The sequence below is a fragment of the Martes martes genome, assembly GCF_963455335.1.
Source record: "Martes martes genome assembly, chromosome: 13".
NCBI classification, from domain to species: Eukaryota; Metazoa; Chordata; class Mammalia; order Carnivora; family Mustelidae; genus Martes; species Martes martes.
The window spans coordinates 62,183,218-62,210,078 of NC_137901.1; the positions used below are offsets into that span (position 1 = coordinate 62,183,218).

General features: G+C 60.2%; 2 protein-coding genes across 5 annotated transcripts; both read right to left on the reverse strand.

Moving 5' to 3' along the window:
- Positions 1-310: 310 nt before the first annotated feature.
- On the reverse strand, positions 311-14,986 carry ZDHHC8 (zDHHC palmitoyltransferase 8; the record flags this gene model as incomplete). Of its 3 annotated transcripts, none has more annotated exons than XM_080822151.1 (11): positions 311-536; positions 3,579-4,579; positions 5,917-6,026; positions 6,099-6,219; positions 6,431-6,572; positions 6,750-6,841; positions 7,260-7,362; positions 7,515-7,687; positions 7,774-7,931; positions 8,107-8,228; positions 14,883-14,986. In XM_080822151.1, the coding sequence occupies 11 exons, from the start codon at positions 14,984-14,986 to the stop codon at positions 311-313; spliced, it is 2,352 nt and encodes a 783-aa protein (XP_080678277.1). The 3 variants fall into 3 exon arrangements, with proteins under 3 accessions (XP_080678277.1, XP_080678276.1, XP_080678275.1); XM_080822150.1 differs by lacking the exon at positions 311-536 and adding an exon at positions 1,195-2,438 and having other exon boundaries at positions 6,132-6,219; XM_080822149.1 differs by lacking the exon at positions 311-536 and adding an exon at positions 1,195-2,438.
- Positions 14,987-19,173: 4,187 nt separating this feature from the next.
- RANBP1 (RAN binding protein 1) lies at positions 19,174-26,817 on the reverse strand. Of its 2 annotated transcripts, none has more exons than XM_080820876.1 (6): positions 26,490-26,817; positions 25,005-25,141; positions 22,919-23,076; positions 20,691-20,819; positions 19,976-20,041; positions 19,174-19,443 (listed from the first exon to the last, which is right to left on the reverse strand). In XM_080820876.1, exons 1-6 carry the CDS (start codon positions 26,502-26,504, stop codon positions 19,319-19,321), a joined length of 630 nt encoding a protein of 209 aa, XP_080677002.1. In that variant the 5' UTR covers positions 26,505-26,817; the 3' UTR covers positions 19,174-19,318. The 2 variants fall into 2 exon arrangements, with proteins under 2 accessions (XP_080677002.1, XP_080677003.1); XM_080820877.1 differs by having other exon boundaries at positions 19,174-19,440; positions 26,490-26,770.
- Between the last annotated feature and the right edge of the window lie 44 nt (positions 26,818-26,861).

The following is a 26,861-nucleotide window of genomic DNA, read 5'->3' on the forward strand; positions in this document are numbered from 1 at the left end:
GCAACCTGAGACCCCCACCCCAGCCCAACCCGCAGAGGCCTGGGCTCCCTGGGGAGGAAGTGGCGTCTAAAGTGCTCGGTCAGGCAGGGGAGGGCAGTGTGCTGGTCCCAGCAGCTCCGGGGCCCCTGCCTGGGGAGTGGGACCCCATGCAGCAGGTGGGGACTTCCTGAGGTGGGTGGGCACAGGGTCACAAGCCCCAGAGGGCTGGGAGTCAGTCAAGGTGCAGCTGGTGGAGAGAGGACCCCCAGCCCCCGGCCCAGGGTCTGTGGCTGCCTGGCTTCCTGGGCTGTCCTCTCGGCCCCAGAACTGCCTACTTGGTGTCCCGCTCAGGCCCCGAGAGACTGGGGAAAAGGCTGGAGGCAGCTGAGTGCAGGCGGCACATAGCCCCTCGGGGGGGTACCCCAGCGGCCGGGCTCCAGGGGGCCCGCAGCGGCGGGCGGTCCTCGGGGAGGCCAAGGTGGCATAGGTGCAGGCCGGGGGGCACCCTGGGCTGGCCACGCCGGCCCCATCCACGGCTGCAGGTGCCGATCCGCCCCCTGGGGGCCGCAGCGTCCCATGAGAGAGAAGCAGAAAGGTGGAGGTCAGCATGGGGCAGAGCTGCCCAGGGCAGGGTCCGAGGCCCAGCTAGCCTCCTGCGTTGGGCCAGCCCCCGCCCCAGATCCTCCCAGTCTTTGCCCTGGCCGTCTCAGCCCTAAAGAGCCATGGATTTCCAGTGCCCCCACCCCCAACATCTGGCAGCAGGGGGCTAGGGGGGGTAGGGGAGGCTCAGATGGCCAAGAGGGTGAGTTCCAGTGAGCGCAGCTGCAGGAGGCGGCAATGACCCCCAGAGGGCCCTCCACCGATGGGTGGCCCCCTAGGCACCCCCTACTCCATCTCCCCCAAAAGCTCTTGGGTTCCCAGGGGGTTCCCAGGGGGTCTTGGGGCGGCTGCAACCCCAACCTTTCTTCAAATGCGCTGTTAACCACCAGGGATGCCGCAGACCCACGGGAGCCTCATGCTTGTCAGCCAAAGACCCATCGGCCAGCCCCCACCTCCCAAGCTTCCAACTCCGTTTAAGTCAGTGAAAAAAACCCACGAAGAATGCCCGTATGCCTGGCCAACGCCTCTCCCAGAGCCTGACCCACTCTGCTCCCCACCCCCGGAGCCCCTGCATTGCAGCAACAGCCCTGGCCTTGCTCAAGGAAAGGAGCGAAATGACTCTTTTTCTTTTTTTAATAAAATTATAGATATATAGATGTAGATATAAAAACATAAAACAGACACAACGCAAGCGGACGCTGCCGTGTGCTTACTCTCGGGTCCCTGGCGCCAGGCGGAACTCTGACCCCCGCCCCCGTGGGCTTCCCACGAGGGCGCCGAGGCTCCCGCAGGGCCTGGACTTGGCATGTCTTGGGGTAGGGAATCTCCAGTTTGGCAGGGGAGAGGACTCCTAGTCTCATGGGCCCCCTGTGGCAGCGTCCGGCCCGTGCCTGCTCCCACCTGCCCCCCCAGTCGCCTCCCACAAGAGCATAAAGCAGAGGTTAAGGCTTCAATGAAAGCGAGTTTCCCGGCAGTGGGGGCAGCGGGGGCCCGAGCGTTAACACATGGGACGTGGCATGGCAGCTCAGCGCACAGACAATGGGGACGCACCCACCAGCTGGGTGAGACAGGACACACGGAGCCAGGACCCCACCCACAGCTGGCTGTCTGTCTGTGCCTCGTCCACCTGTCTCTCAGAACCCAGAGCCATCCCCGAGCTGGATGCCTGTAGGCTGGGGCTGGACTCCCCGAAGAGGAACTGGCCTGGCCAAGCTACAAGCTTCCAGCGGGTCCCTGAAAGGCAACGAGTTAGGAGCAGCCGGGTGGTGGGGCCCCGGTCCAGGGCGGCCAGGGACCCAAGACTCTCTGTCCATCTCTGGGCCACGGTGACCCTTCTGTGAGGGGAGTAGGTGTGGACCGGCCTGGGGACAGCCTCAGGGGCACGAGGGCAGCGGGTGTAGACATGACCCACACCCCCTGGCCGTCCCCGCCTGTGGGAGCCGGGGCACCGACACACAGATCCCACAGCCTGGCGGCCCCTGGTCCCACTGAGCCCTGTCAAGCAGATGGGCAGATGGACAGGCGGAGGAAGAGGGGTAGGCTTGTTGGAGGCGTGGTCTCTTCCGCTGACGTGTCCACACCAGGCCTGGGCCTCCTGGTCTCCCGGAGCAGAGCAGTCGGGAGGGGAGGGCAGCCGCTGGGGGTCCTGGTCCCCGGGGCTCCACGGCGGATGGATGGCAGTCAGTCCTCACACTGAGATCTCGTACGTGGTCCCACCCACGCCGGACACCTTCTTAACGAGCGTGTGCCGGGCAGGGCTGGCGGAGGGCCCCGGGGGGCCAGCGGCAGGCCCCAGGCGGGACAGGCCGGGGGACTGCCCGTTAAGCTTACTTGGGGGGGTCTTCAGCTGAGGGTGGTCCCTGCATCAAAACAAGCACATACACGCACACACACAGTGAACACGGGACCACGGCATGACAGAGGCCAGCAGAGGCAACGGGACAGATGATGCAGACGCAGACAAAGCCCGGGGTGGCCCCTGCCTCTGAGCTGAGGAGGGCCCACCCAAAGGATGGGTGGGGGTGCACAGCCTGCAGAGGGGGGACTATGTTGCCACAGGACAGACAGATGTCAGAATGGCCATCAGCCCCCTCCCAGGTCTCTCGGTCCCTCCCACTGGCACCGATCCCAGAGCACAGGGAGGCCAGATGGACACTGGCCAAGCCCCCAGGCCCTGCACTGTCCCAGTGCCCCAACCTGAGGAGCTCAGGGGTGACTCTGGCTCCTTCCCTGCTCCCTCTTAGGAAAACAAGAGGCTGTCTTCCTGCCCTCCAGCCTGCCCAGTACTGACCAACAGCATTTCTGACATCGCTGCCCAAACACTCACGAGGATGGGCGCCCCTCCCTCCTGTGGCTGCCATCCTACCTCACTGTCCAGCTTCCACCCACTGGGCCGGTTCCAGCCACAGCAGGGGCCTCCTCACTGAGTCCATGCTCAAGGTGGCAGAGGAGACGCCCTGACGACAGCCACACACCCCAGGAGCTCAGCTCATATACTTGGACCTGACCCTGTGAAGCAGCCATCCCTGCTTCCTATTACCCACCTGCCAGGAGCCTGGAACCAGCCTGCCCCTCTGGGCCTATTTCCCCATCTCTGAGCAAGGAAGCCCTTACTTCCTGGGGCTATGAGCTCCCAGACCAGCATGTCCTGCTGCAGGATGATGTTCCCCAGACTCAGCCTCCTCAACCCACACCGTCTCCAGGGTAAGAAACCCCGGGGTCCCCCGCTACTTGGTTGCACCAGCTGCAGGAGAATGTGCAGCCTTGGGCTCAAGGTGCAAATCCCCCTCGCCCGCTATCCTTGGATGTGTTAGGGCATCCTTGGAGCTGGGCAACCCTCACACAGTCTGGCTGGGAGCCTCCAAAGAGGATAAGCACCCCCACTGCCCCCAGAGGCAGCCATTGGCTTCCCAAATAGCCCCCACATGCTCAGCTAAGAGGTCCCACAGGCGGTCAGATACCTGGCCTGTGCCGGGAAGCCCCCCGCCCCCAGCACCCACCTCTGCACGGCCAGCGAGGGTGGCGACTCCGGGAGGTCCGTGTGGATGAAGGCGACAGCTTTAGGGCCTGCATAGGAGGGTGAGCGGGGCGTGCTGGGTGGGGAGGGTGGGCCCTGGCGCACCGGAGACCTGTGCGAGCCACTGCCAGGCCGAGGCCCGGGGGCGTTGTTGTTGGCCAGGTCGGCCTGCAGGGAGGAGGAGGAGGTCCGAGGGGCCCGGCTCACGGCGCTGGACAGCGAGGACAGCGAAGTCTGCAGCGCAGGGTTGCGGGCACCACCGAAGCCGGGCCCCGCCACTAGGTCATCTCTGGAGCCGTAGCGCAGGGCCGGGCCACGGGGGCCCTCGGACAGCACGCTGGCCTGCTGCAGGCTGTAGGAGCTGGGCGCGTCATAGACGCCTGAGTCGCCGAAGAGCGAGTCTGCCTGGGAGCGCAGCAGCCGTTCCCGCTCTTCCCTGTCCTTGCGCTCCTGGATGGAGGCCATGATGGTCCGGGACAGGTTGTCGTAGCGCACAGGTGAGGGCTCCCGCGGCCGGGGACCCAGCACCGGGCTGAAGCTACGGGGCGGGGGCCGCGGCGGGTCACCCACCGCCCCTGGGTGCAGGTAGGGCGAGCGATAGCTGGCCACGCCGGCCGTGGGGTGGGCTGGGCACGTGTGGCCGCTGGGCGAGCCGGGGTTGAGCAGACTGTCGTAGGACAGGCTGCCATTGCGGTTGGGCAGCGCATGGGGGGCGAAGATGCTGCGGTGGGGCGTCGGGGGCCCGCCCTCGGAGCGCAGAGGCTGCAGGGCCACGTGGTCCCCAGCCCTCCGGCTGGCTGCCTTGAGGCTCAGGGAGCGCAAGGCACCCGAAAAGGTGTCAGCAGCGCTGAGTGGCGGGGACGGGGGGTAGGCGGCGTGCAGGCCTCCGGACACGTAGTCAGGAAGGTCCAGGCTGGGCTCTGACACAAAGTCCAGGCTGTGGATGCTGTCCTCTCCCAGCGTCAGGGAGTCAGGGCCAGGGACCTGTGGGGAGAGAGGGCACACATCTACCATGGCCCGGCCACCAGGTGCTCTGTGCCCCACCCCTAGAGGCTACAATCTCAGTGACACGTGTAACCGACAAGCTGTTCCCGGAAGGTCTCCATCCCCTAACCACCTCTTCATTGCCCACCACAGAAGGAAGTAGGAACAGGGGAGAAAAGAGCACCCAAACGCGGCCTCCCCAGGGAAGGCTAGGCACCCTTCTCCTGCTCCTACTTCTCCACAGAAGAGGAGAGGGCTATGGGGACAGCCTCGGGAGCTGGGCCTTGAGGAGATAAAATAACAACACAGAGGCCCAGGGCCCTCTCCCAGGCACGTCACGGCTGAGGACTGCAGTCATGGCCACGTAAGACCAGAGCTGGGTACTGCGTCTACCCAGGGCAGGCCCCTCAGAGCCCACACGGGGCAGGGCCTCCTGGGGGACAGCCATAGCAACAGCGAGGAGGGGCCTGAGTCTCCGTGAACCAAAGCATGCGGGCACGGGCTTGGGCCGGGGATGAGAGCCTGCAGAACCTCAAAACCCAGAGGGAATTTTGACAAACGTGCCCTCAGGGTACTCAGGCCAGAATCCTTGTGGGACCCAGGACAATCCCATCAAGATGAGGCAGGCAAGGGTACCTAAAGCCCCCCATTCCCAAGAAGGGCTGATGGACACCCCTCCTGGGACAGGACATTGGCATGCTGGCCAAGGAGGCCCAGACTCCCTGCCCAGCCCAGAGGATCCAGAGATGCTGGCTCGAGCAGGGCATCAGTCCTGGGGGGAGGCGACCGACCAGTCCAGGCATACTGGCCCAGTCACAGGCTCGCCTCTTAGATGGCCATGAAAGAGGGTGGGCAGCCTGGGAATGTTCGGGGTTCTGGATCATTCCTCAGGCTGTCCAGGGTTGCCAACTGCTCCGCAGTGATCGTAGAGTACTTATACAACTCAGAAAAAATAAATGTGCTTTCTTAAACAATCTCAAATTCTTCTGAAGCCTTCCCGTGGGCCTTACAGAGTGACTAATAGTGGAATTCCAGGCATCCTGGCACACACTGTCCGTGGGGGCAGCCGCCTACCAGGCCAGCGGGCAATGCCACCAGCCAAGGAGAAGGGGCCAGCCAGGACGGCCTGTGCCAGCCTTTACTTCATGCCTAGCTGGGATTCCCACAGAGTGAGGTCCTGCTGGCGCCCACAGGCTCTCTATGACCCTATGGCCCCAAGGACAGGGCCTCCTGGGGCAAGTCCTCTAGGAGTGGGACCTAGGGGCTGAGGCCTCTGGGGAAAGGGTCTCCAGGAGGGGGAGAGTAGGACTTCCTGGGGTGGGGCCAGGCCTCCTCACCTGCTCACCAGGCCCGCAGAAGGGCGCCTTGGGACCCGAGGGAAAGGCAGGCCGGAACTTGTACATGGCAGGTGTCGGGGGGCTGGTCCTCTGCGCCGACAGGGCGCTCTCTGGGGAGATGGACCACGGTCAGGCTGGGGTCAGTCCATGTCCCTCCCTCTGTCTGGCCACCACCACCTCACCAGCACTGCTCGGGCGTGGGGTCTGCAGGTCACCTCCGAACGTGCCGGCCTCCACCTTGGGGGGCAGTGGCGGCCCCAGGTCCAGCGGCTTCTCATCCAGCCGGTCCAGACTGCCCTTGGACTGGGAGGGGGCGTGGTCAGTGGTGGGTAGGGTGTGGGCCAGGGATGGGGCATAACTGGGGATTCCTCCCTGAGCCCTGGGCCCTAGACCCTTCTCCAGAATCTACCCAATTCCTCCCCCTTCCACTTCTAGGCCCCTTCCAACAGAGCTGCTTCCTGCCTCCAAGGGTCTGCCCTTTACCCCATCCCCTACCTGACCCCAAGGCCCCCACCTTGCTGCGGCCCAGGCCAGCCTTCAGCCCGTTGTCACTAAGCTTGACCTTGAGTGGGGCAGCTCGCTCCAGGAGCTCAGGCCGAAGGAAGGGCGGCTTCAGGCGAGCAGCCAGCGGCAGCCGGGGGGGCTCCACCACGTACCTGTGCCGGGGGTGGGGGCAGAGGGGTCAATGGCCAGACCAGGGTGACCGGGCCTGAACGCTCACCAAAGGCAAGGCTGGCTGCACCTGCCAGAGGCAGAGGTCAACCGGGCTGAGGGTCCACACCTGCCCACCCCAAACCCAGCAGAGGCCCCTTGACACCCCATCCAGGCCTCACCGGGGTGCCAGAGGGCTGCATAGCACGTGCTCCACATTCCCATAGCAGCCTCGGGTGAAGGGGTTCACGCCCCCGCGGAACTTGCCCGTCACCTGTGGACGTGGGACCCCTCAGCCAGCCTGGCCACCCAAGGTCCAGGACAAGGCAGACAGGGGGACAGGCAGGGATGGCTGGGGTTCCTCAGGGGGAAGGTTGGGCAGGGTCGGCCCAGGGTGCCCCCCACCCATTGTCCCCCGATGTTCCCTGCAGGGAGCTGCCAAATTTCTGGGCCCTGAGTTACTGAGGGCTGCGGTGTCCAGAGGTGGGAGTGAGCGGGGGAGGGGCAGCACAGGTGCGGCCCCACACTCCATGCACCACCCTGGGTCTCCTCCCCCTATGAAAGCTGAGGGCTCCAGCAGTCCTTCCCTGACACCCCCCAACATGGGCCTGGTGCAGCCCTGGCCCTCTTGGCCTGTAGGGAGGGGATGTCCCCTATCCCCATCGCTGCAGGGGCCCTCCTTGGGTCAGCACCTGCTCATTGGTGGTACGCCCCCGAGTGACCAGCACCACGTGGAAGCCAGTGAGGCCGATGACAGGGATGAAGAAGAGGCCAGCCACACACATGACGGCCATGCTGGCCCGTTAAGGCCAATGGCCATATGCGAAAACACGGAGCCGGTGCCCATGAACAAAACACTCCCACAGCCACCCAACCAGCGATGGTGACCCACCCTCTGGGGATTCCCGGGCAGTCACCCCACCCCCCCAAGGGCCAGCTAAGGATACGTGATGGTGGTGTGGGCAGCTCCCAGCCCCTCAGCATGGTTCAGCACATAGACCAGGCCAAAGGCGACGACACCCACCATGTGTGCGCTGAGTGACAGCAGGAACAGGAAGAAGTATCGGTAATTGCGGCGCCCAATGCAGTTGTTGACCCAGGGGCAGTGGTGGTCAAAGTCCTGAGCAGGAGCAGTGAGTCAGGGCACAGGGTGGGTAGGAGGGGAGGGACATGGCATGGGGGCAGACAGGGTGGCGGGATGGTCACCTCTACGCAGTTGTCGCAGACGCTGCAGTGGGAGCAGCGAGGTGGGCGGTAGAAGTGGCAGGTCGCGCACCACTTCATTCGGACCTGGATGCCCCGCACGTCCACATTCTTGTACAGCGGGGCCCGGAAGTCGTCCTCCTTATCCTCGTCCTCATCCGCTGTGAGCCAGGGCCAGGGGAGGGTGGCAGGAAAGTGACTTCCCTGCCAGGAGAGTCCTTCCCACATCTCTGCCAGCCCACCCACCAGGACCCACCCCTGAAAGGCTCTCACATGTCAGCCACTCACATTTTAGTGAAAAGTGAGCAGATCACATGCCCTGGCACAGGGCCCTACCTCGGGGGAAGACGCCAGGGTCCATGAAGGTGGCCATGCTGAAGTTGGCCAGGACAAAGAGGAAGATGATGCCATTGTAGACAGGAACAGCTGGGGACACAGCTCGAGTCAACCATGGGCACCTGCGTTGGACAGCAGGGCAGAGCTCGGTCTGGGGGTGCAGCAGATGGGCGGGGATGGGGCGTGGGGACAGATGAACTAGGTAGGCATGGCCACACGTAGGCAGGCTGGGCCATCAAAGGCCACTATCAGTTCTCAACGTGGCAGTAGGGAAGGCCACTGCCGCCACATCCCCGCTGGGAGACCTCTGCCCATCAGCCTGCCACTTCTCTCCTCAACGATCGGGGCTGGGCACCTTGTGGCCCGTATGTGGGCTGCCTACATGTGGACAATGACTCCAGCAACCGTCCAGGTGCGTATTAGGAATTCAACTCGCGGTTGAAGACAGTGAGGCTCAGAGAGGCCTGCAGGCCTGGGCTCCCACGTTTAGGAGGGGTGGCAGACTGGAGGCAGGAGTCCAGGATGAAAAATGAGCCCAGTCCACCTGGCTGCTAGGACAGACAGAAGCAGCCCCGGTCCTCAGGCAGACCTGTCCCCAGCCCAGCAGGGCCTCTTTGCCAGGGAAAATCTGGGACGAGCGGAGCTCCAATTCTCAGTCAGGAAATGCATGGTGGGTGGCACCCCTGTTTTTCCCTGAGGCGTGAAGTCTCAGGGTCTGGGCCACTGGGCATATCTGCATCCAGCCAGCCCTTTCTTTCTAGTTTGTTATCTTACTATCCATCTGACAATGGGGAACTCCCAGGGACTCTAGAAAAGCATGATACCCCCTCACCACTCACCATCTTTTACTACCCCCGCACCCATGGCTCAAGGCTGAGCCTTCTTCCAAGAAGCCTTCCCAGATTCCTGGCACCCTACAAGGATCTCACACACCTTCCCGATGGGTGCTCTGCCAGACTCTGTCCTCTTCTGCCCTCTAGGGACCAGACCAGAGCCCTCTCTGTGGAGATCTACCAGTCCTTGGCACATAACCTGCGGCCCCATGTCCCAACCCTGCAGCGGGTCCCTGAGTCCAACCACTTGGCTCCCACAAAGTTCCTCTGGCCTCAGGCTCCTGATGGCTCCTGGCTGCTTTGACAAATGAGGGGCCCCTGGCAGGCTGTTCCCCTCCTCATACCTAGCCCCTCTGTGGAACTGGAGGGCCAGGGAGATCCCCCGCAGTAGCCCTGACTGAGAGAACAGGGCATCGTGGCCTCCAGCAGGGTGAGTAGAGCCCATGGCCCTGCCCACCGCCCCAGCGCACGCCGGACACACTGGTGTGCCCACGCCTGCCTTGGCCAGGAGCCAGCCCCGCCACCCCAGCAACCACCTCCATGGCAGCAGAACTTCGCTATTTTTAGTGGAAAGCAAGAGGCTATTTAAAGATTCCACTTCCCACGGCAGCAGGCGCAGCGGGCCGGGAGCCGCAAGTTACCCCTTCCTTTTCTCCGGGACCTGCTGTGGAGGTGGACGTGCTCCCTGAGGACATGGGTTCCCTCTGCAGGGAGGGCCTTCCTCCACTACCCCTCTTCCCAGGCAACCCTGAGTGCCCACTAGTCAATGCCTTCCACATTCCCCAGCCCCGCGAGCTAAAGCATGGCACACAAACGGCGCTCAGTGTATGTCGTGGTCTCTGACCCAATCCCATTCAGCAAGGTGACAGCAGACCCCGGAGACCTGGTCTGCCTGGCAAGGTGGGGTGGGGGCAGAAGCCAAAATGCCAGTGGGGACAGGCTCTCCAGGCAAGCAGGAGCTGTCAGCTCCGGAGGACCAGGAGGCCAGGAGAAGCCGGGGCCCCACTCAGGTGGGGCAAGCCAGCTCCCCATGGCGCCTTCTGGGAAGGGCTAGCTGTGTGATCTGCACAAAACAAAAATGCAGGCCTGGTGTTTAAAAAGTGTCAAGAATGCCAAGGCCAGGACAGCAGAGCACTAAAGGCAAGGGTCGGCTCTCGTGCACATGCAGGGCCCGTGCCAGTGGGGCCAGCCCGCCCCCGGGGAGGAAGGGACGGAGAGGTCCTGAGGTGCTCTGGGGCTAGCAGATGTGCACACACGAGCTGCAGCAGGTGGGTGGGCATGGCCGGCACAAGGACACGGTGCGGGCTTGGCAGGGGGGAGGGGAGACATGGGGACAGTCAGAGCCTCCATCCCTGCCATCCGGGTTTTGCCAGTGGATACCACGAGCCTGTTGCCCAGCTGCCCAGTGCAGTGAACCACAGAATCCTCCCTTCCAGCTGTAGGGAATGGGTGCTTCTCCTTCCCTATTTTGCAGACAAGGGTATGGGACAGTCTGTCACATACCTAGACCTCGGGGTGAGAATACATCTGGGCTGGGATTCAAACTCTCATGCAGGCAGGCGGGGGACTGAACCCCACAGGCAGCCCCCACACCTGCGCTGGCTGGAGTCTCCCCTGGCCCAGGTGGCCCGTACTGCTTTGTCCTCCCTGAGCCTCAATGAACACCCACTCCCACCCTGGCTGTACAGGCTGGACAGCTGCCCTGAACGAGATGCCTAGGGTGACACCTGGAGAGCAACAGGGCCATGTTTGGGAATCTGATAATGACAGGGCAACATCTGCACTGAAGTATAGGTGGCCTCTGTCCACTACGGGCGCCACCCCTCTGTGTGCCTGGGCCACACACAGCAGGGAGAGGGGGTTGGGGCCTTAGCTGGTGCTGGGCAGGCTTGCGGCTGGGGGGTGCAGGCCTCTGACAGGGACCTGAGCCACTGCCCCATCCACCCACCATCACCAGGCCCCAGGCTCGACTCTGACCCAGGATCGGGACCTCCCAGGCATTCCTGACCCCTCATCCTCCCTCAGGAGGCCTCTACACCCAGGCCACGCCAGGAGGGTCCAGGCCTGGGTCAGGCCAAATGAGAACCGGCTCCCTGGCCAGAGCCAACAGGCACACGCACAGACATGCGTCCCCACGAGCAGGCAGGGACACATGCACACGCACATGTACGATGCACACACAGACACACAAATACACTCCGGGACACACACGTGTGAACACACGCCAGTGGATATACGCATACACAGACGCATGTACACACACGACCACATCCAAAAGGCACGTGGACATGAGCATACACCATGTGTTGACAAGCAAGACACATGCGCATAAATGTTTGTGAGAAAAGCCCTGCCCGACACACACACACATGGCCTCAGAGACACACCTGTGCCCTCGTTCATGTACACACACACTCATATGCACATGCAAACACACACAGATGCAGAAATGCCATGCCCTTCCTCAAACCGACCTCCTGTCTACACGCTCCGTCTCCCTGTGGACCAGGCAAGCCGGAGGATGCGTGAGGACGTGCAAGCTCCGTGGGCAAGGCCTGGCAGGCAGAAGTGCTCAGGCCACCTTGAGTCTGTCCTAGGCTCCAAGAGGGGCCCCTCCGCCCACAGGGACAACACTCCACTCCCACCCAGGGGCTGGTGTGCTCCAGGCCAGGGCTGGCCACCCCTTGCTGGCTGCAGCCACCCTATGGGGCCCGGGGCGGGTCTGGGTGGGGGGCTGGCCCAGCTCTGGGGCTGGAAGCCCTCCTCCCGATCCAGCCCCCGCCTCCTGAGTGTCAGGGCCACACGCCACTGCCATGGGCCCCACCCAGATTGAGGCCCCAAGTCCGCCTAGCCCGGCGGGGAGACACCACCCAGTGGGGGTGGGGGGGGTTCCACAGGGCCAGTATGCGCGCCACAGCTAAATGTGGAATGGAAAATTTTAACTCAGACGTTTTCATTTAAATCAGGTTCTTCATTAATACTGTTTGTGTTTAAGAGTGATGTACATGCTCAGGGGCACCTGGGCCCGGAGGGTCTGTGGCCACTCTACCCTGGCCAGGCTAGGCAGAGGCCTCTGTCCTCCTGCACCCACCCAATCCCTGCAGACACCTAAGAGATGAGGCAACTGAGGCTCAGGTGGCCAAAGATACTGTAGGCCACAGGCAGTGAGGCCTGGCAGGGGGCTCACCCCGAGTTTCCTTCCTTCCCGTGTGGTCCCTGCCAGGGGCTCTGTCCACCTGGGCCTGCCTCTCCACCATCCCATGCTGGGTGTTCCAGCCTGCCTGGGCCTCTGGGCATGGGGAGGGCTCAGGCCCATCCTGGGGAGAGACTGTGACATCCCAGAAGTCAGCTCCCTGGTCCTGGACAGAGACAAGATGGCCCAGCCTGGCCCCAGGGATTGGTAACCCAAAAGCAGCCCTAACTTTCTGATGTTTCCAGACTCCCTGTCATTCTCCAAAGTGGCTCTGGGAGGAGGAAGGGGCTAAGGCGGAGACCTGGCCTGGGGGCTCTTGGAAACCCACACAGCACCTGACCCAGCCTGGCACTGAGCCACAGTATGAAGGGCTTCTGGGGCCCCAAAAGGGGCAACTCGTGTTTACTGAGCAGAGAGGGGGCCTGGGGCCACGCAGCATCTAATCAAGTTCAAGGGGTAAAAGCAGAGAAGAGAGAAGCCAGTGGGGACCCCAAGGGCAAGGTGGAAAAAACACAGAAGTGGGCTGCTCTCTCCTCCCTACATGTCTAAGTCTGCAGCAGGCCTAGACCCAGAGAAAGGGTAAAAGTGTGGGTGCTAGGGTGACCAGAGGCCTATCCCAAGGAGGCGACCACTGGGACCCCTGCTTGCCTGGAATTCGGCACACTGTGAGTGGTGTCAGTAGGCCTAGTTCACCCCGCAGAACCCCTTTTCAGGAACCTAGTTGCTTTGGAGGACCCCGGTGGAGCTAGGGTTAGGGTAGGCCAGGGTCCCCAGTGGCCTTTTGGCCCGGGGATTGTGGCCTCAGTGGCTCAGGGGAGCCCTGTCCTAAGGGTCATCAAGGCTCCATTGGCTAGAGGATGCCTGCACCTGGCCCCCAGCCGGTGCCCCTGCACCCCCAGCTTGCTGCAGAGGCACATGCCACCTTCTCTCAGGTACAGTGGGTCACACACAAGGCAGGACACAGGGAAAGGCCTGCAGCGCCCTGAGCGAACCCTGCCCCTCTCTTGGCTGGTGTCCCTGAACCCAGAACCCCAGCTCTGAGGAGGAAGGAAGAACTTGGCAGGGTGCAGGAGCGTCAGTGCCCGCATCTTGAGATGTTTCAAGTTCATAGGACAGCCGTGTAAGGGCCCTGCGAAATCACAGCCAAAGGCTTATGACAAGCACACTACCTGAGGGCTCAGGTGAGCCTAAGAGGAGAGGAGAGGAAACAGGCAGGCTCTCTGGAGCAGGGTTGGTTTCAGTTTCTTGAAAGATTTATTTCCCTGCATTTCACAAGTTCTTGAAAGAGAACACATACTACTTTTAATGTCAGGGAAGAAAACACTGAATTACACTTCGGGAGTGAGAATCCAGGACCAGCAAGTGGAGGCCAGGCTACCACGAAGCACACCTGAGGCCAGGTGTGGGGGACCCCAGGGCCAGGACTGGGCCAGGTCACACATCTCCAGAAGACCCTGCACTCGCTGCCCACCTGCCCCTCTCCTCTCTGCCCCACAGCCAACAGCATCTGAGTAACAAGAACACGCCTGCTTGCCAAAGCCAGAAATAAGCCCGTCCACACAGGCCTTTTTTAAACCCGCTCTTGGCAGCCTGTGCGCCCACCCAGCCCCGCCCTCCAGGTAGGGAGCTCTTGAGCCTCCATGGGCACCCAATGCAGGCTCGCCGTCCTCATAACTGCATAACCCTCACTCTCGCTAAGGCAAAGCAAGGGTGCCAAGCCAGCTCTTGCTCCCCTCAACCCCAGGCTCATTCACCCTCGGGCTGACCTGCCTCCGAAGAGAGGCCCCGCGGACTACAGCCGTTGGTGACACCTCAGTTTCCCGGGAAGGCTTGAGCAGTCATTGCTGTAGTCACCTGGGCTGTTTCTCAGCATGGGACTTGGGGAAGTGGGTGGTCCAGATCTGCATGACTGGAGCCTGGAACCCCCACCTCTCCTTGTACCTGAGGGAGCCCTGTTGGCAGCGTGGGGGGGTGCCCCACAGCCATGGTGTTGTCAGCAAGCTTATGTGTGAGCCAGCCTGTCTCAGATGAAGTTCTGAGGCCCTGCCTGCCTTCTGCCTCAAGGGTCCCAGTGCCCAACATGGCCGGTGTCCCTGGGTGTGGCCTGGCCTGGGCCCTGCAGCTGCGACCCGGAGCCTTCCTGAGAAGGTCAAGAGAGGGTGGAGGGCACTGCCAGTCCAGCATCAAGGGTGGCTTTGGGACAGGCACGTGGCAGCCTGGCCAGGCCACACCTACGCGGGAACAACTTGGCTCTGGCCCTGGACTGGACAACCAGGAGTGGACCCAAGAGCCACCCACAGCTCCTTGTTGGAGGGGCTGGTGGCTCTCAGCAGCCTATATCCCACCCCCCATGCAGCCTGTGGGGAGGGGAGGGCTGCAGCCACACCCTGGGCGGCCACTGCACACACTCCCCTGTTTGGGCCCAGCAACAGACACCCAGGGCCTGGCACAATCATGAGGTGCCAGCCAGGCACTCGTGTCCCCACACAGAACTCACCTGTCCCTGGTGCCCCTGTATAGGCACTGTTTCTGCCTCAGCCCAGGTCGGGGTGGGGAGCTCACATCACCCACAGCCCTGGTGCCAGCCCTGTCGTGCCCAGCCCTCCTGGCCCCTGTCCCCTTGCCCTGCCCAGCCCGCGGGCCTTGTCCCCCCAGGCCTGCCAAGCTGCATCCCCCGCTGTACCGGCCCCTGCCCCTTTTGGCCCGGCTGTGGCCGCCTGTGCACCCCTCCGGTGACGCGGGGGACTCACGTGAACACGAAGAACAGGGTGCTGGAGCCGACCAGCAGCGCGGCGGCCGTGGCCACCGGGATGTACTTGGCGGGTTTGAGGCGCGTCCCGGGGCTGCGGGGCATCCTGGGCGCCGCGCCGCCGCATCCCTCCCCGGGGCCTGGCGGGCGGGGCCGGCCGAGGTCGGGCCGGGGTCGGGCGGGGCGGGCTGGACGCGGTGCAGGACCCGCGGCGGCGGCGGCGGTGGCGGTGGCGGCGGCGGCGGCGGCGGCGGCGGTGGCGGCGGCGGCGGCGGAGGAAATCCCACCCCACGGGTAGAGGCGGCGGCGGCGCGCTGATGTCAGCGCGCCCCTTAAGGTGGACCGAGCGGAGAGGCGGGGCAGGGGGCGGGGGCGGGGAGGGGCGGGGCGGAGCTGTGAGCTTCGTGGACGCGCCCCGCCCCTGCCCCGCCCCACACCCTCCTCCAGGGGCGCTGGGCGGCAGAGCCTCCCAGACTCCCGAGCTACTGAGCCCCCTGGGCCCCCGGGGCGCTGGCGTCTGGCGCGGCGTTCAGGACCCGGGCGCGGCGTTCAGGACCCGGGCGCGGCCGCTCCTCGCTTTGGTGCCCTGGCCAGGCGAGTGCCCGCGGCACTCTGAAGCGACGCAGCTGTCGTCGCACACCTGCAGTCCTGGCCCACCGGGTGGACACCGCGAAGAACGCCAGGCCCCCTGATCCCGGCCCGTAGGCCCTGCCCTGGCGCTGGGGCATGTTGGTCCCCTCCCGGGCCTCTGCGCAGATCTTTCCCTTAACATCTCGGAGCCGGTCCCTGGAGTCAGATTGATGTTCCTGTTTCATGCTATTCCCGAACAGGGCCAAAACTCTCTCATCCGGAGACCTCCTGGCATTTGTGAGGGTGGGAAATTTGTGACATTGTTTATTTCTTGCCCATCTCACAGCGCTCGGTTGTCAGGGTAAGGAGAACAGGGTGTGCAGGATTCTCGGGCTTCCTGGCCCAAACTGCAGGTTCGGGAGTGTGTGTAGGTGGGAGAGCTAGGGTCGGGTGAGCCCCTCAGCCTCCCAGAGGCAGGGTGGAGCGCCCCTTGGGAAGCCCGTAAAGCACAGGGCATCTTGCCCTGCCTGGGATAGGCCTGTGGACAGGCCCACCTCCTGCAGGAAATCCCACCCGCCAGCTCCACTGCTGCTGCCCGCTTAAGGTGGACCCATGCCTTTGCAGTGCCTGGCTGCAGTGTGGCCAAAACAGGCTGAGCGGCCAGGGAGAGCAGTGCAGAACCTCTGGGAAGCTGGGACCTGGGTCAAGCTCTGAAGCATCCACAGTGAGGACCAGCAAGTCTCTGTCCCCTCCAACATAGCCCCAGGGCTCTCTGCTTGGAAACCAAGACCCATCAGCGCCCTCCCAAGGTGGGAATCCACTGGGGCTTCCAAGGGGGGGTCCTCACCCTCCTTGGCCCTGGGCACCTGCTCCTCTCTGGCCAGAATCCCTTGCTGCCCAGGGACCACTTTCTCAGGCCATGCTGCCACAGGCCCTGGGGCTCCTTGGCCTGGAAGCCCCTCCCTGCCTATACGTGGGCCTTGTGAAGGCCCCAGCCCCAGCTTGGCAGGCTGCTGGCTCTGAGCCATTAAAAAGACCCTGGGCGGGGCGCCTGGGTGGCTCAGCAGGTTAAAGCCTCTGCCTTCGGCTCAGGTCGAGGTCCCAGGGCCCTGGGATCGAGCCCCGCATCGGGCTCTCTGCTCAGCAGGGAGCCTGCTTCCTCCTCTCTCTGCCTGCCTCTCTTCCTACTTGTGATCTCCCTCTCTGTCAAATAAATAAATAAAATCTTAAAAAAAAAAAAAAAAGACCCTGGGCTGGGGGGCTGAAACTGGGGCATTATTACAGCTCCTTAAGAATAGAAATGGTCATGGGCCTTTTCCCATAACACTCCAGCTGTAGCCTCTGCCTGGTGGAGAGCCCACTACAGGGGGCCTAGCACAGGGTTGGGGGGGCACCCTAGCAGAGTGGCAGGCTCGGGACACAAAAGTGAGTGAAGAGCGGATACCTCCTTACCTCTGCCCATGGTGCCTCAGCACCTGGAGATGCAAGGTCCAGGGTCCTCACAAAGACTCTGGCCAAAAGATGCCCCACCCACAGCTTTGCCATTGCTCCCACTCTTCTGCAACCCAACAGTGGGACCCCAGGCCCTGGAAGCCTCTGGATGCAGGCACACCCATGGCCTCCCCACAAGCTCCCAAATTGTGACTCAGGCCCAGGTCTGACTCTGGGTCTGTGTAGGGGTACCAGGACAGCTGAAAGCTGTGGAGTGAGCACCAAGTGCTGGTCATGGGGAGAAGGGGTGCTTGGTGCCTCCTTGGTGAGGTGCCTGTGGACTTCCTGGGCAGAGAGGAGTCCTGGGTGTGGGGAGGGGAGAAGAGTGGGGAGACGCAGTGAGGCCTCCGGCCCAAGATTCCTCCCCTGCTAAGGAGTTAGATCCCAGGGAAAAGGAAAGCAGAGCAGAAAGCTTGCCCAAGGGACTGACCTGGAACAGAAAGGTGTATCAACTCACTTCTCACTCCATCCCCAATACCATCAGCACCCCAATTATGGCCTACCATTGCCTCTGCCACAGGGAGGAACCCACCTGAAAACAGTTGCTGAGGGGCCTGGGAGAGGCCCCACTGGCATCCCTGTTCATCCCAGTGGGACCAGCTGTCAGGACTGCACGTCTCCCTTTCTGCAGCACTCTGCTGTGTTGGCAAACCACCTGTAATGTAGCCTGATCACAGCACATCTCTGTTCCCCAGCCACTGTGAGGGGCCTACCCTGCTGTTGGGATTGTCCCCACCCCTTGGAGACACAACTCTTCACCCAAGAGGAAAGAAGTCAGCCTGGGGTTTCAAATCAAGTGGGATTCATCTTGTATTAGAGCCCAAAGCAAAAACAATGTTCAACAACCATTCTATGCTCAGTGAAAGGGGTGTCTGACTGCCCTTTCCTGAAGGATCAGGCCTGGGCCAACCTTTCATACATCAGTGCATCCTACAGAGGCCCAGAAGGAAGCAACAGCTGTCTTACGTCAAAACTCCAGTTCATCAAGACAGGCAAGGTGCACAAGCTTCAGTGTGCCTCCTTGGCGGGAAGGGCCTCTGTGCCAACAGTGACTTCAAGAGCACCCAGACCTGTGGCTCTAGAGGCATAAGGCTGCCAGGACACAACAGATGCACAGCATCCTTTGGAGGTGCTTCTCCAAGGTTTAGAACAAGACACGTCACGCGACACACAGAACACGTGGAGACATTGGATAGAGCAGGGCCCAGCTGGTAGACTCTGGCCACACTGTAAAGCACCTCCAGCAGGTGTTAATGGCCAAATGCCAAGTGAGGGTAATCTACTCCAGGGCCAGGTCCAAACTTGCTCCACAACCCCTCACTCGCATCAGAGGGCTGTATGGCCACACTCTGGAGCCCGACTGGCCTCAAAAGACACACGTTACCACGTGTGACTACATACTTTGAAAAGCCTGCCGGTGCACCAAAAACCCTCTTCCCCCACCTAGGACACCATTCAGACGCCATTTGTTTTACAAGACAAGCCCCCAAAGGCACCCATTTACATTCTTGCAAACAGCCCTTTATTTAAAGCTATTGTAGATATCCACAATTCCACCCAGATGGAGATGCCATGAGTGAGCAGGTAGGCCAATTTTCTCTAAGGAAAGCAGCAGGGTATCCAAAGAGAGCTGTGGGGCTGAGTTCCCCATCCACCCAACACACTGCACCAGACTGGACAAGTGAGCTATGGGACCACCCTTTCCCTCCGCCAGGGCCGAGCGCCAACCAAACGCAGCCTTGGCCAAAGCCTGGAAACCTACTTGTCCTTCCCATGTGAAAAGCCAGGGTGTACTCCGGAGCTCTTCCTTTCCCTCCCCCAGAGGCAAGAAACAACAGCAAGACCCAGCAAAAGCCCACCTACTCCTTGCCACAAGGCAGAAGCACACACCACAGCCAGCACCCCTGCCCCACCTTGGACACAGTGCGGCCCCAGAGGCCAGCAGCAGCCCCAAGCCCAAGGCAGAGCCAGGGGTGGCAAATGGGCCCCGCAGCGCTGCCCCAGCACCCCGGAGCCAGCGGGCACCCACACTGCTCCCAGGACAGGGCCGGCGCACACATGGTCCTGCCCTCTGTGCAGGTTTCGAATGTGTCGTTTATTCACTATTTTTGATGACTATAAATAAGTGTTTCCACTATGGAAAAGAAAGTGAGCACAGTACATTTTCATGACTGGGGAATGGATTTTCTGAAGTCTTCTTCAATAGGGCAGAAACTTAGAAAAAAACAACCTGAATGTTGGAATTCAGTTCTTTATATAAAGTCCCTTGTAAAAACAAAACAGAATAAAAACAAACTGAAAAGAAGGGGCAGGGCAAAATTTAAAAAAAGAAAAAGGAGGAAAAGAACGGAAGGAAGAGAAACAAGGGGCGGTGGCTTATTGCTCCTCCTCCGCTCCAGCCTTGCTCTCGGCATCTTCCGACTCCTTGCTCTCCTCCTTCACGGAGAGAGCTTCTAGCTTCTCAGTCACCTTCTCGGCATCATTGTTTTTGCCTGACCCTGCTAAGAAATAGGGGGACACAGTAAGAAAACCAAGAAGCACTGCTCTCTGCAGCCCACCCGCCTACCACGGCCCTGGGCAAAGGCATAAGAACAGGCCACTTCGCCATGTGCCAGCCAAGCCAGGCTCCAGGGGCACACAAACAAGTAGGAGCTCATACGGCGGACGGGAGTCAGGGAGCTCAGTTATGTCAGGTCACTTGCTATGGCAGCCATCGTCAGGTCCCAAGCAAGCAGGTGACTGCGAGGACCTCCTGAGGCCCCCTTCGCTGTGGGCTCTAGCCAGATGTCACTGGATCCCCAGGCTGGGAGCTGTGAGGCCAGGCCAGGGAGCACATGCTTGGGGCCCTGATGGCCAGCTCACTCCCCAAGAAGCACTCTGTGTCCCCAGATGGCTGTATCGCCCTTAACAGGTCGAGGTGGTCACAGCACCCCGGGATGTTTCTGTGGCAGACAGAAAAAGCACCCGCCTGGGGCTGCAGCCGGATGCAGAGTGAGTCTGCGAGTAAGTCCCCTACCCAAGACACCATGTCACCTTTCTTTTCTCTCTCCTCGATCTCTTTCCTGCATTCTTCAAACTTTGTTTTGAATTTCTGTGCATCTGTGGAAAGAAGAGAAGAGACCTTCTAAGATCCCTGAACAGTGAAGGGGACACATCTGGAGGGTCTGAAGAGTCAAGATTCACCAACGGCTCATCCCATGGCCAATCTGGACTTAAGGACACAGCCTTGGGCTCACTGCTACCCAGACCAGGCAGTAACTGTTTCTTGAGTCCCTCCTGAGACTGGTGGCTATGTTGCGCTGCCTCCCTCCATCTGACTCTGTGACAACCTGGGCACAGCAATACATGGCACTGGCGGCCATGCACAACCAAGGGGAAGAGCCTCCCTCCCAGGCACTCTGTTCTCCACTCACATCAGAGTTCCTGCTAGATAAGGCCCACTGGGCACTTCTGACAATGGGGGCTAGAAAGGGACATGCCTGCCCCGGGCAGACTGAATGCCCAGTCCCCTTTGAGGTTAAAAGGGAAAAGACCCTGCTCGTCACCTCAAAGCCCAGATGAAGCCTCATTGGCACACAGCTCAAGGTGCAGGGCTTGCATCCTGCCCCCAAGGGAGCACCAGACAGCAGGGTGGGACCAGTCCCTACCACACACTTCCCAGGCACTACCGGTTCTCCCCAAAAAGCTACACGGTCAGATGGGCGGCTGCAGTTAGGTGGTCCCCGTGGCCCAGCACCCTGCTGCTTACTTTCAGCATTTAGGAAGCGGATGGCCAGCAGCTCTGGCTTGGGGCACTCGTCGGCAAAGTCAGCGTGGGTGTTCCAGACCCAGGCACGGTCGCTGCCTGCGTTCGGCTTCAGTTCCATCATCGGTGTGACTGGAGAAGAGGAGCCATGTGAAAGACCTGTCAACTGCATCAAGGCCAACTGGCCCCAAAGGCCCTTGTTGCCAACTCAAGGTCCTAAACAAAGGACCCCTGGTTGGGGTCCACCAACCAGGCCTAAACAAAGTCCCATGGGATACAGATCTTAAACACGTTTTTTTGCAAACACCTCGCATTCACTTAAAACCAAGACTGCTCTAAATGTGGAAACAGGGCAGCCTGCTCCCTGACCCCAGAACACCTCAGCAAGTGTCTCCAGTTCCACTGGAACAAGGGCTCCAACACCGGCAGAGCCGCTCACACCTAACCCTCCATCCCTGTGGAGCACCCATCACATGGCTGTGACCACACTCAGTCACACCATCAGAGACCTGGCGCATTGGGACGTGGGGGACAGAAACCGTATGTGGGGTGACCACCCTGGAGGGCATGGGGTCAGATCAGTGCAACCACTCTGACACTGTCCAGGGACTTGGGGGACGAGGCCACCAGAAGTGGATACAGTGGGGCTTGTGACATACATCATGGAAGACAAAGCCACAACCTGGAATAAGCACAGCTACCCTGGTGTCCTTGGGCTTTGCGCAGCCCCAAGGCGGAAAGGGGAGACAGGTTGCACAAAGAACAAGAGCAGCCCCAATGCCACCCCCACCGGTGTGCCCTGCACCCCTGGCAGAGGTCTCCAGGGATGTGGGCCGGCCCATGCTGAGCCCCAAACACACATGACCGTCTGAACCATGAACAGTCACACCATCTCAACACCTGGCAAGCCCTCGAGCTGTAGGGAGCACAGAGGTGCCACTGCCGCCTCCTGCCACCACTCACTGGCACATCAAGGGTCTATGACATGTACCAGGCTCAGAACCTGCCTAAAACCTGGAAACAACCCAGTGACCTGACAAGGCTCTGGAAGAAGCACAGGGTGTCAGGAAGACCCCTGGGGAACGATTCAAATTGGAGTGGAGGCCAAGGGCCAGAGAAGACACGCAGGGGTGGTGGGGTTCACAAGAGGATACCCAAGCAGCCCCTAAGGGCGGGCATGAAAGGGGCACCTGGGTGGCTCAATCAGTTAAGTCTGCCTTCGGCTCGGGTCATGATCTTGGGGTCTTGGGGGGATGGAGCCCTGTGCTGTGCTCCCTGCTCAGTGGGGCATCTGCTTCTCCCTCTCCCTCTGCCTCCCACTTGTGCTCACTCGCGCGCTCGCTCTCTCAAATAACTAAATAAAATCTTAAAAAAAGGAAGGGCATAAATGCCCCTCTGCACCACCCCTCAGGGTCTCTGCAAACCCGCCCATCCTTCCACACCATCAAGAGCTGTTCTCCTCAGGTTCCTGCCTGGTCACCCTGTGTGCCCTGATGAGGGGCCCCGCCCTGTCAGACATGCATTCTACCCAGTACTGCAGACATGGCCCTGGATCCAGAATGCAGCCCCAAGCATGTCTGCTTCCCAATACACAGCACTGCAGGACAATCCAAAACCCAAGAGACTGATTTGGTGGGGAACTTACTGTCACCCCTTCATAGACCAGGCCTGATGTGGCTTTTCCAGCCCCCAGCCCCACCCCCACCATGTTGAGCCCAAGGATGATGCATCACTCCTGTCCAAAGGCCTCAGCCTGTCACCACCCACTACCTGTTCAATCTCACAGGCACAAGGATAAGGTAGCCACCTTCTCCCCCACCCCTTTTCCCTTTTGTGTCCTCCTTAGGGGACACCCCACAGGGACAAAACACACCCAAGAGTAGGAACGCTTCCTGCTGGGCACATCTAACACATATGGGAGCACATGTCCTCACAACACACAACCTCATAGTCCCAAGCCCACAATGGGGCTCTGTGTCCACCCCGTCATGTCCTATCTGCCTGGACTCCACACCTCATGTCAGAAACTTCTCTGAGAGTCTGCTCCGAGTTCAGAGCACATGGGAACACCTCATTTCCCACTTTAAGTTCCGAACACACCACGAATATGCGCCCCATGTCCCACTGCACTCCTGGGCACCCAGTGCAGCACTGAAGGCAACCTGGCCAAAGACCTGAGGCATCCTCCTGCGGGACTCAGAGTAAAAACACACCCCCCAAAAGCCACCTACTGTAGTGGTTGGCGCATATCTTCAGGGTCTTGTCCCTCCTCATGAGGAGGCGGATGGTCCCTTTTTCCTTATGCTTCAGAAGCTTAACATCACCAGTGCCTCGTTCCTTCCACTCTGGGAGATCGTTCTCTGAAGCGAATCGGAATAGCTTTGCCCGCCTTCAAGAAAAGCCATTGAGAGAGAACTTAGATGAGCAAAGAGGGAAATAAGTAGTGAAACACTGGCTTGAAAAAAAACACTGGTTTTCTGCGCACTGAACAAATGGCTCTATCTGGCGCCTCCAAAGACGCCCTTTGCTTTCTTTGACCATCTAGGACTATTGATCAAAAAATTACCAAAAGAGCAAGACAGTAACAAATTTCAAGTTTTTACTTAGAATAATGAAATGAAAAAGAAAAGACGAATTCCAACATAAAGACGCAACTTCTCAGCAAACATACCTCCGAGTATACCAAGCTTGCCTGTGAACACAGTGCTGGGGAGCCCCTGGGGTCCCATAGGGCCACAGGGATAACATGGAAGCAGGTGAGATCAAGGACCCTGCCCTCCAAAGGACCAGCCCTTCGCTCTGCTGTGAGATGCCCCCTTTGCTTCCCTGGCCCTCCAACCCAGAGAGAGGGCTGCAGACCTCCACTCAGACTGCCAGGCTCTGGCCAACACCCTGCCTTCCTGCCCAGAATAGCACCTCATACTGGGCCCAGCCAAGGCCCCCCACCCAGCCAGGCACTGAAGCCCATATGGTGATCCCAGCAGTCCTGCCTTTAGGGCTTTAGGCTGAAGCCCTCCATTCCCTTTCCCCACCCAACCCAAGCCGTGTTGGTCCATTTCCTGCGTAACACTCTGTTCTCTCCCCCAAGCTCAGTTCTGTTAAGGGAAACAGTACCCTCACAAGGATGCCACCAGAGCTTTCACCTGGAGCTCAAAGCCCCAGACGAAAAGGCCTGACCTGTTGGCCTTGCTTCCCTCAGGAAGGTCCTGTGCCCAGGAGCACCAGGACCGCCAGGAGCAATTCTCAGCCCTTTGTGGGCACGCATGTGTGTAACAGCAACAGCACCAGCAGCAGTCCCCAGTTCTGGGAGGAACCAGTCCCTGGCTATCGCACCATTTCTGGGCAAAGCAGTGATGTGAAGAACCAGTGTCTTCAGGGACACACCCACCACTCTCTGAGACCAAAGGGGTGTATGTGACTCTCCCTCTCTAGACCTTTGGGAGTGGGAAGGGGCTCGTCTCCCCAGTCGGCCTTTCTTAGAGGGAGGGTTCACTGTCCCTGCCCCCCACTCAGAGGAAATCACTCAAACCCTCATCTGGCTTCTTCAATAGAATCTGAAGTGGAGGAGGGGGGGCAGTGAGGGAACGCCACAGCTTAGACAGGAAAAACACTCCAGCCTATTTCCATTAGCTTGTAAGGGAGCCTAGTGTTTCCTGTGATTCTGAGTCTCGGCAGTGCTGATTTTGTCACAAAGATCTCCACACATGGCGGGTTCCAGTGCTACTTAAAAATGTCCCTTACCATTGGAGCTTCTTACTGAAGGTGCCAAAAAACACGTGGAGAGTAATTTTTAGAAAGTAATCTTGGTAGGCCCAACACTATCCACTTTCACTTATAATTCCAGGTGTTACTCTGTGCGTTACAAACACTGAACTGGGAGTTCCCAAACTTCAAGATGCCAGAATCTACCGTGCAAAAGAAATAATAATAATAATAATAATGGCAGACTCCCTGTTCAACCAGAGAAAGGGTGCAGAGGAAGTCTTAGAAGTAACAAGCCTGTAAGGTGGCAAGGACAGGGGGCTGGCGAGATGCACCTTTGTGGACAGAGCAGCAGGGACAGGACACCAGGGAGCACCTGTGCTCTCCACAGCACTGGCCACCAGAAGCAGAGGCACCCGGTGAAGAGTTATTCAACGAATGTATTCTAACAGCCGCCCTAATTTCCACATAGGATTAGCCATCACACAATTCCAAGCCCTTTCTTCAAGCCTCGGTCCAATTAAAAGTCAGGCCAAGACCCTGAAACCCATAAAAACCATAACTTCAATCTCACACTAAAGATACCTATGCCCGGAGCAACACGAGCTTACTTACATTTTAAAAAGCTCTTCTTCATCTTCTTCCAGCGTTTTAATTTCTTGCTCAGGAAGAGAAACTATAGGCTCAAACTGGGGGTCGTGGTTGGACTCGTCTGCATTCTCAGTGGAGGTATCATGGTCCTCATGGGTGTCCTGTGGATTGAGGTGCAGAGAAGTGACTCTGCTGGCCCTGGAGCCTGGCCCCCACACAGAGCTCAGCAGTACCCACAGTGGGCAATCTCTCCTAGTGATCTGCCTCATCCCAAAGTAAGAGACTATGCCCACAGTCTTTCACACAAAAAGAGGTTTGCACCCACATTGAGAGTGCAGTAAGATGCTGAACTTCAGCACCCTCCCCAGATGCATCAATCCCTTGTGTGGACAGCCGGACGGAGGTCCCTAAAGTTGGACCCCCTACTGGCCAAAGAGACACTGTCTCACCACTTTGAACCTCCGTTTCCTCACCTGGAAAATGTGAATAATGACAGTGCTAAATGAAGATTAAAAGATACAATAACAGAGCAGAGCCTAAAGAAGAGTGCCACTCTTTAAGCAAATAGCAACCCTTTGAATTTTTACCGGTTGGAGGAAAAAAAAAATCAGTGCTGTTGTTACTTAACAGGGCAAAAAAGTTACTACCCAACTGTTAGTATTTACATGGAATTCACAGTTCTGTCAGCAATTTTATCTTAGATCAGAAAGTTGATGCCTCGACAGAAATCACACAAACGAGGGCAGTAAAATCCTGATCCAGTTTAGAAAACTACAGAGCACAAAGGATAATTTAGGTTCGAGTCTTACAAAACACGTGGTTTGGTGATCTGTAGTCCATAAAAAGCTGGAGACTTTGCTACCAAACTCGAGCCAAAAAAGAACAAATACAAGGCTTCGTTGCTTTCCTTGGTTGAACAGCAACTGTGGCTCCGCCGAGGGCAGCTCAACCCGAGCAGATGCCCGCAGTCAACAAAGCCGCCCCCACCCTGGGTCGGTGCGGCCACGACCCGACCACCTGGCCGGAACGCGAGCTTTCGCGACAGAGGCCTGTGGCTGTTCAAGACGTGAGAACAGAATGAATGAAGTGCTGCGTAGGCGATTGCAGGAAGGGACGCACGGTTTTGGTGGGAAGCCTGCAAGTGGGCCGAGCCGGAGGAAACCGGCCATCGGCCCCTCATCTCAATCGAGCAGCGAAGTACACTAGAGACCAAGAAGCCGGGCGGCGGGCCTCCCCACGCCCCGATGGAGCTCCCGGCCCCACCTGGGACCGCTCCAAGGTCACGCGGGCGCCCAGCAGCCCCCGAACACGCGCGCCCCAGGCATCGCGAGCCCTGGCCCCGAAGGCCCCAGGCCGCGCTCCCCAAAGCTCCAACCACGCGCCACTGAGGCCCGCAGGCACCGAGCCCTCAAGCCAGCGGGGGTTGGCGGCGCGGGCCGCCCACGTGGCCGCCAATAGCGGCCTCGGCCTCCAGGCCCCCACCCAGTCCCCGTCCGGGCCCGACCGCACCTTGGCGGCCGCCATGGGGGCGCGGCGGCGGCGGCGGCTCGGCTGGCTCGGTCGTCGCTGGCTCCGCGGCCTCTCGGCGGCTGGTTGTAGCTCCTTTCCTCCGCGTCTGGCGCCGGCGCCTACCGCCCTCCCGCTCTTCCCTCCGCCCCGCGACCCGAACCCCGACCCCTGACCCCGGCGGCGGGAAACGCGACGCGATTCAAAACCAGTGCAGCTTTATTGGCTCACACTGCGGACACTCTCATTGTCCAGCCCGCCCCGCGCTTCCCGCCAAAACGCCCGCGGCGCATGCCCGGCCCGCCCGGCAGCCAGAAGAGCGTGCACTCCCGGCGGCCCTAGCGCGCACTTCCGCCCCGCGGCGGCGCGCACCCC

What these genes read in the sequence shown, in the direction of transcription:
- RANBP1 (XM_080820876.1), bottom strand. An exon ending in GAAGAAGAGCTTTTTAAAAT is followed by an intron (nt 23,077 to 25,004) that starts GTAAGTAAGCTC and finishes CTTTTCTTGAAG; the next exon opens with GCGGGCAAAGCTATTCCGAT. An exon ending in GATATGCGCCAACCACTACA is followed by an intron (nt 20,820 to 22,918) that starts GTAGGTGGCTTT and finishes CCTCTTCTCCAG; the next exon opens with TCACACCGATGATGGAACTG.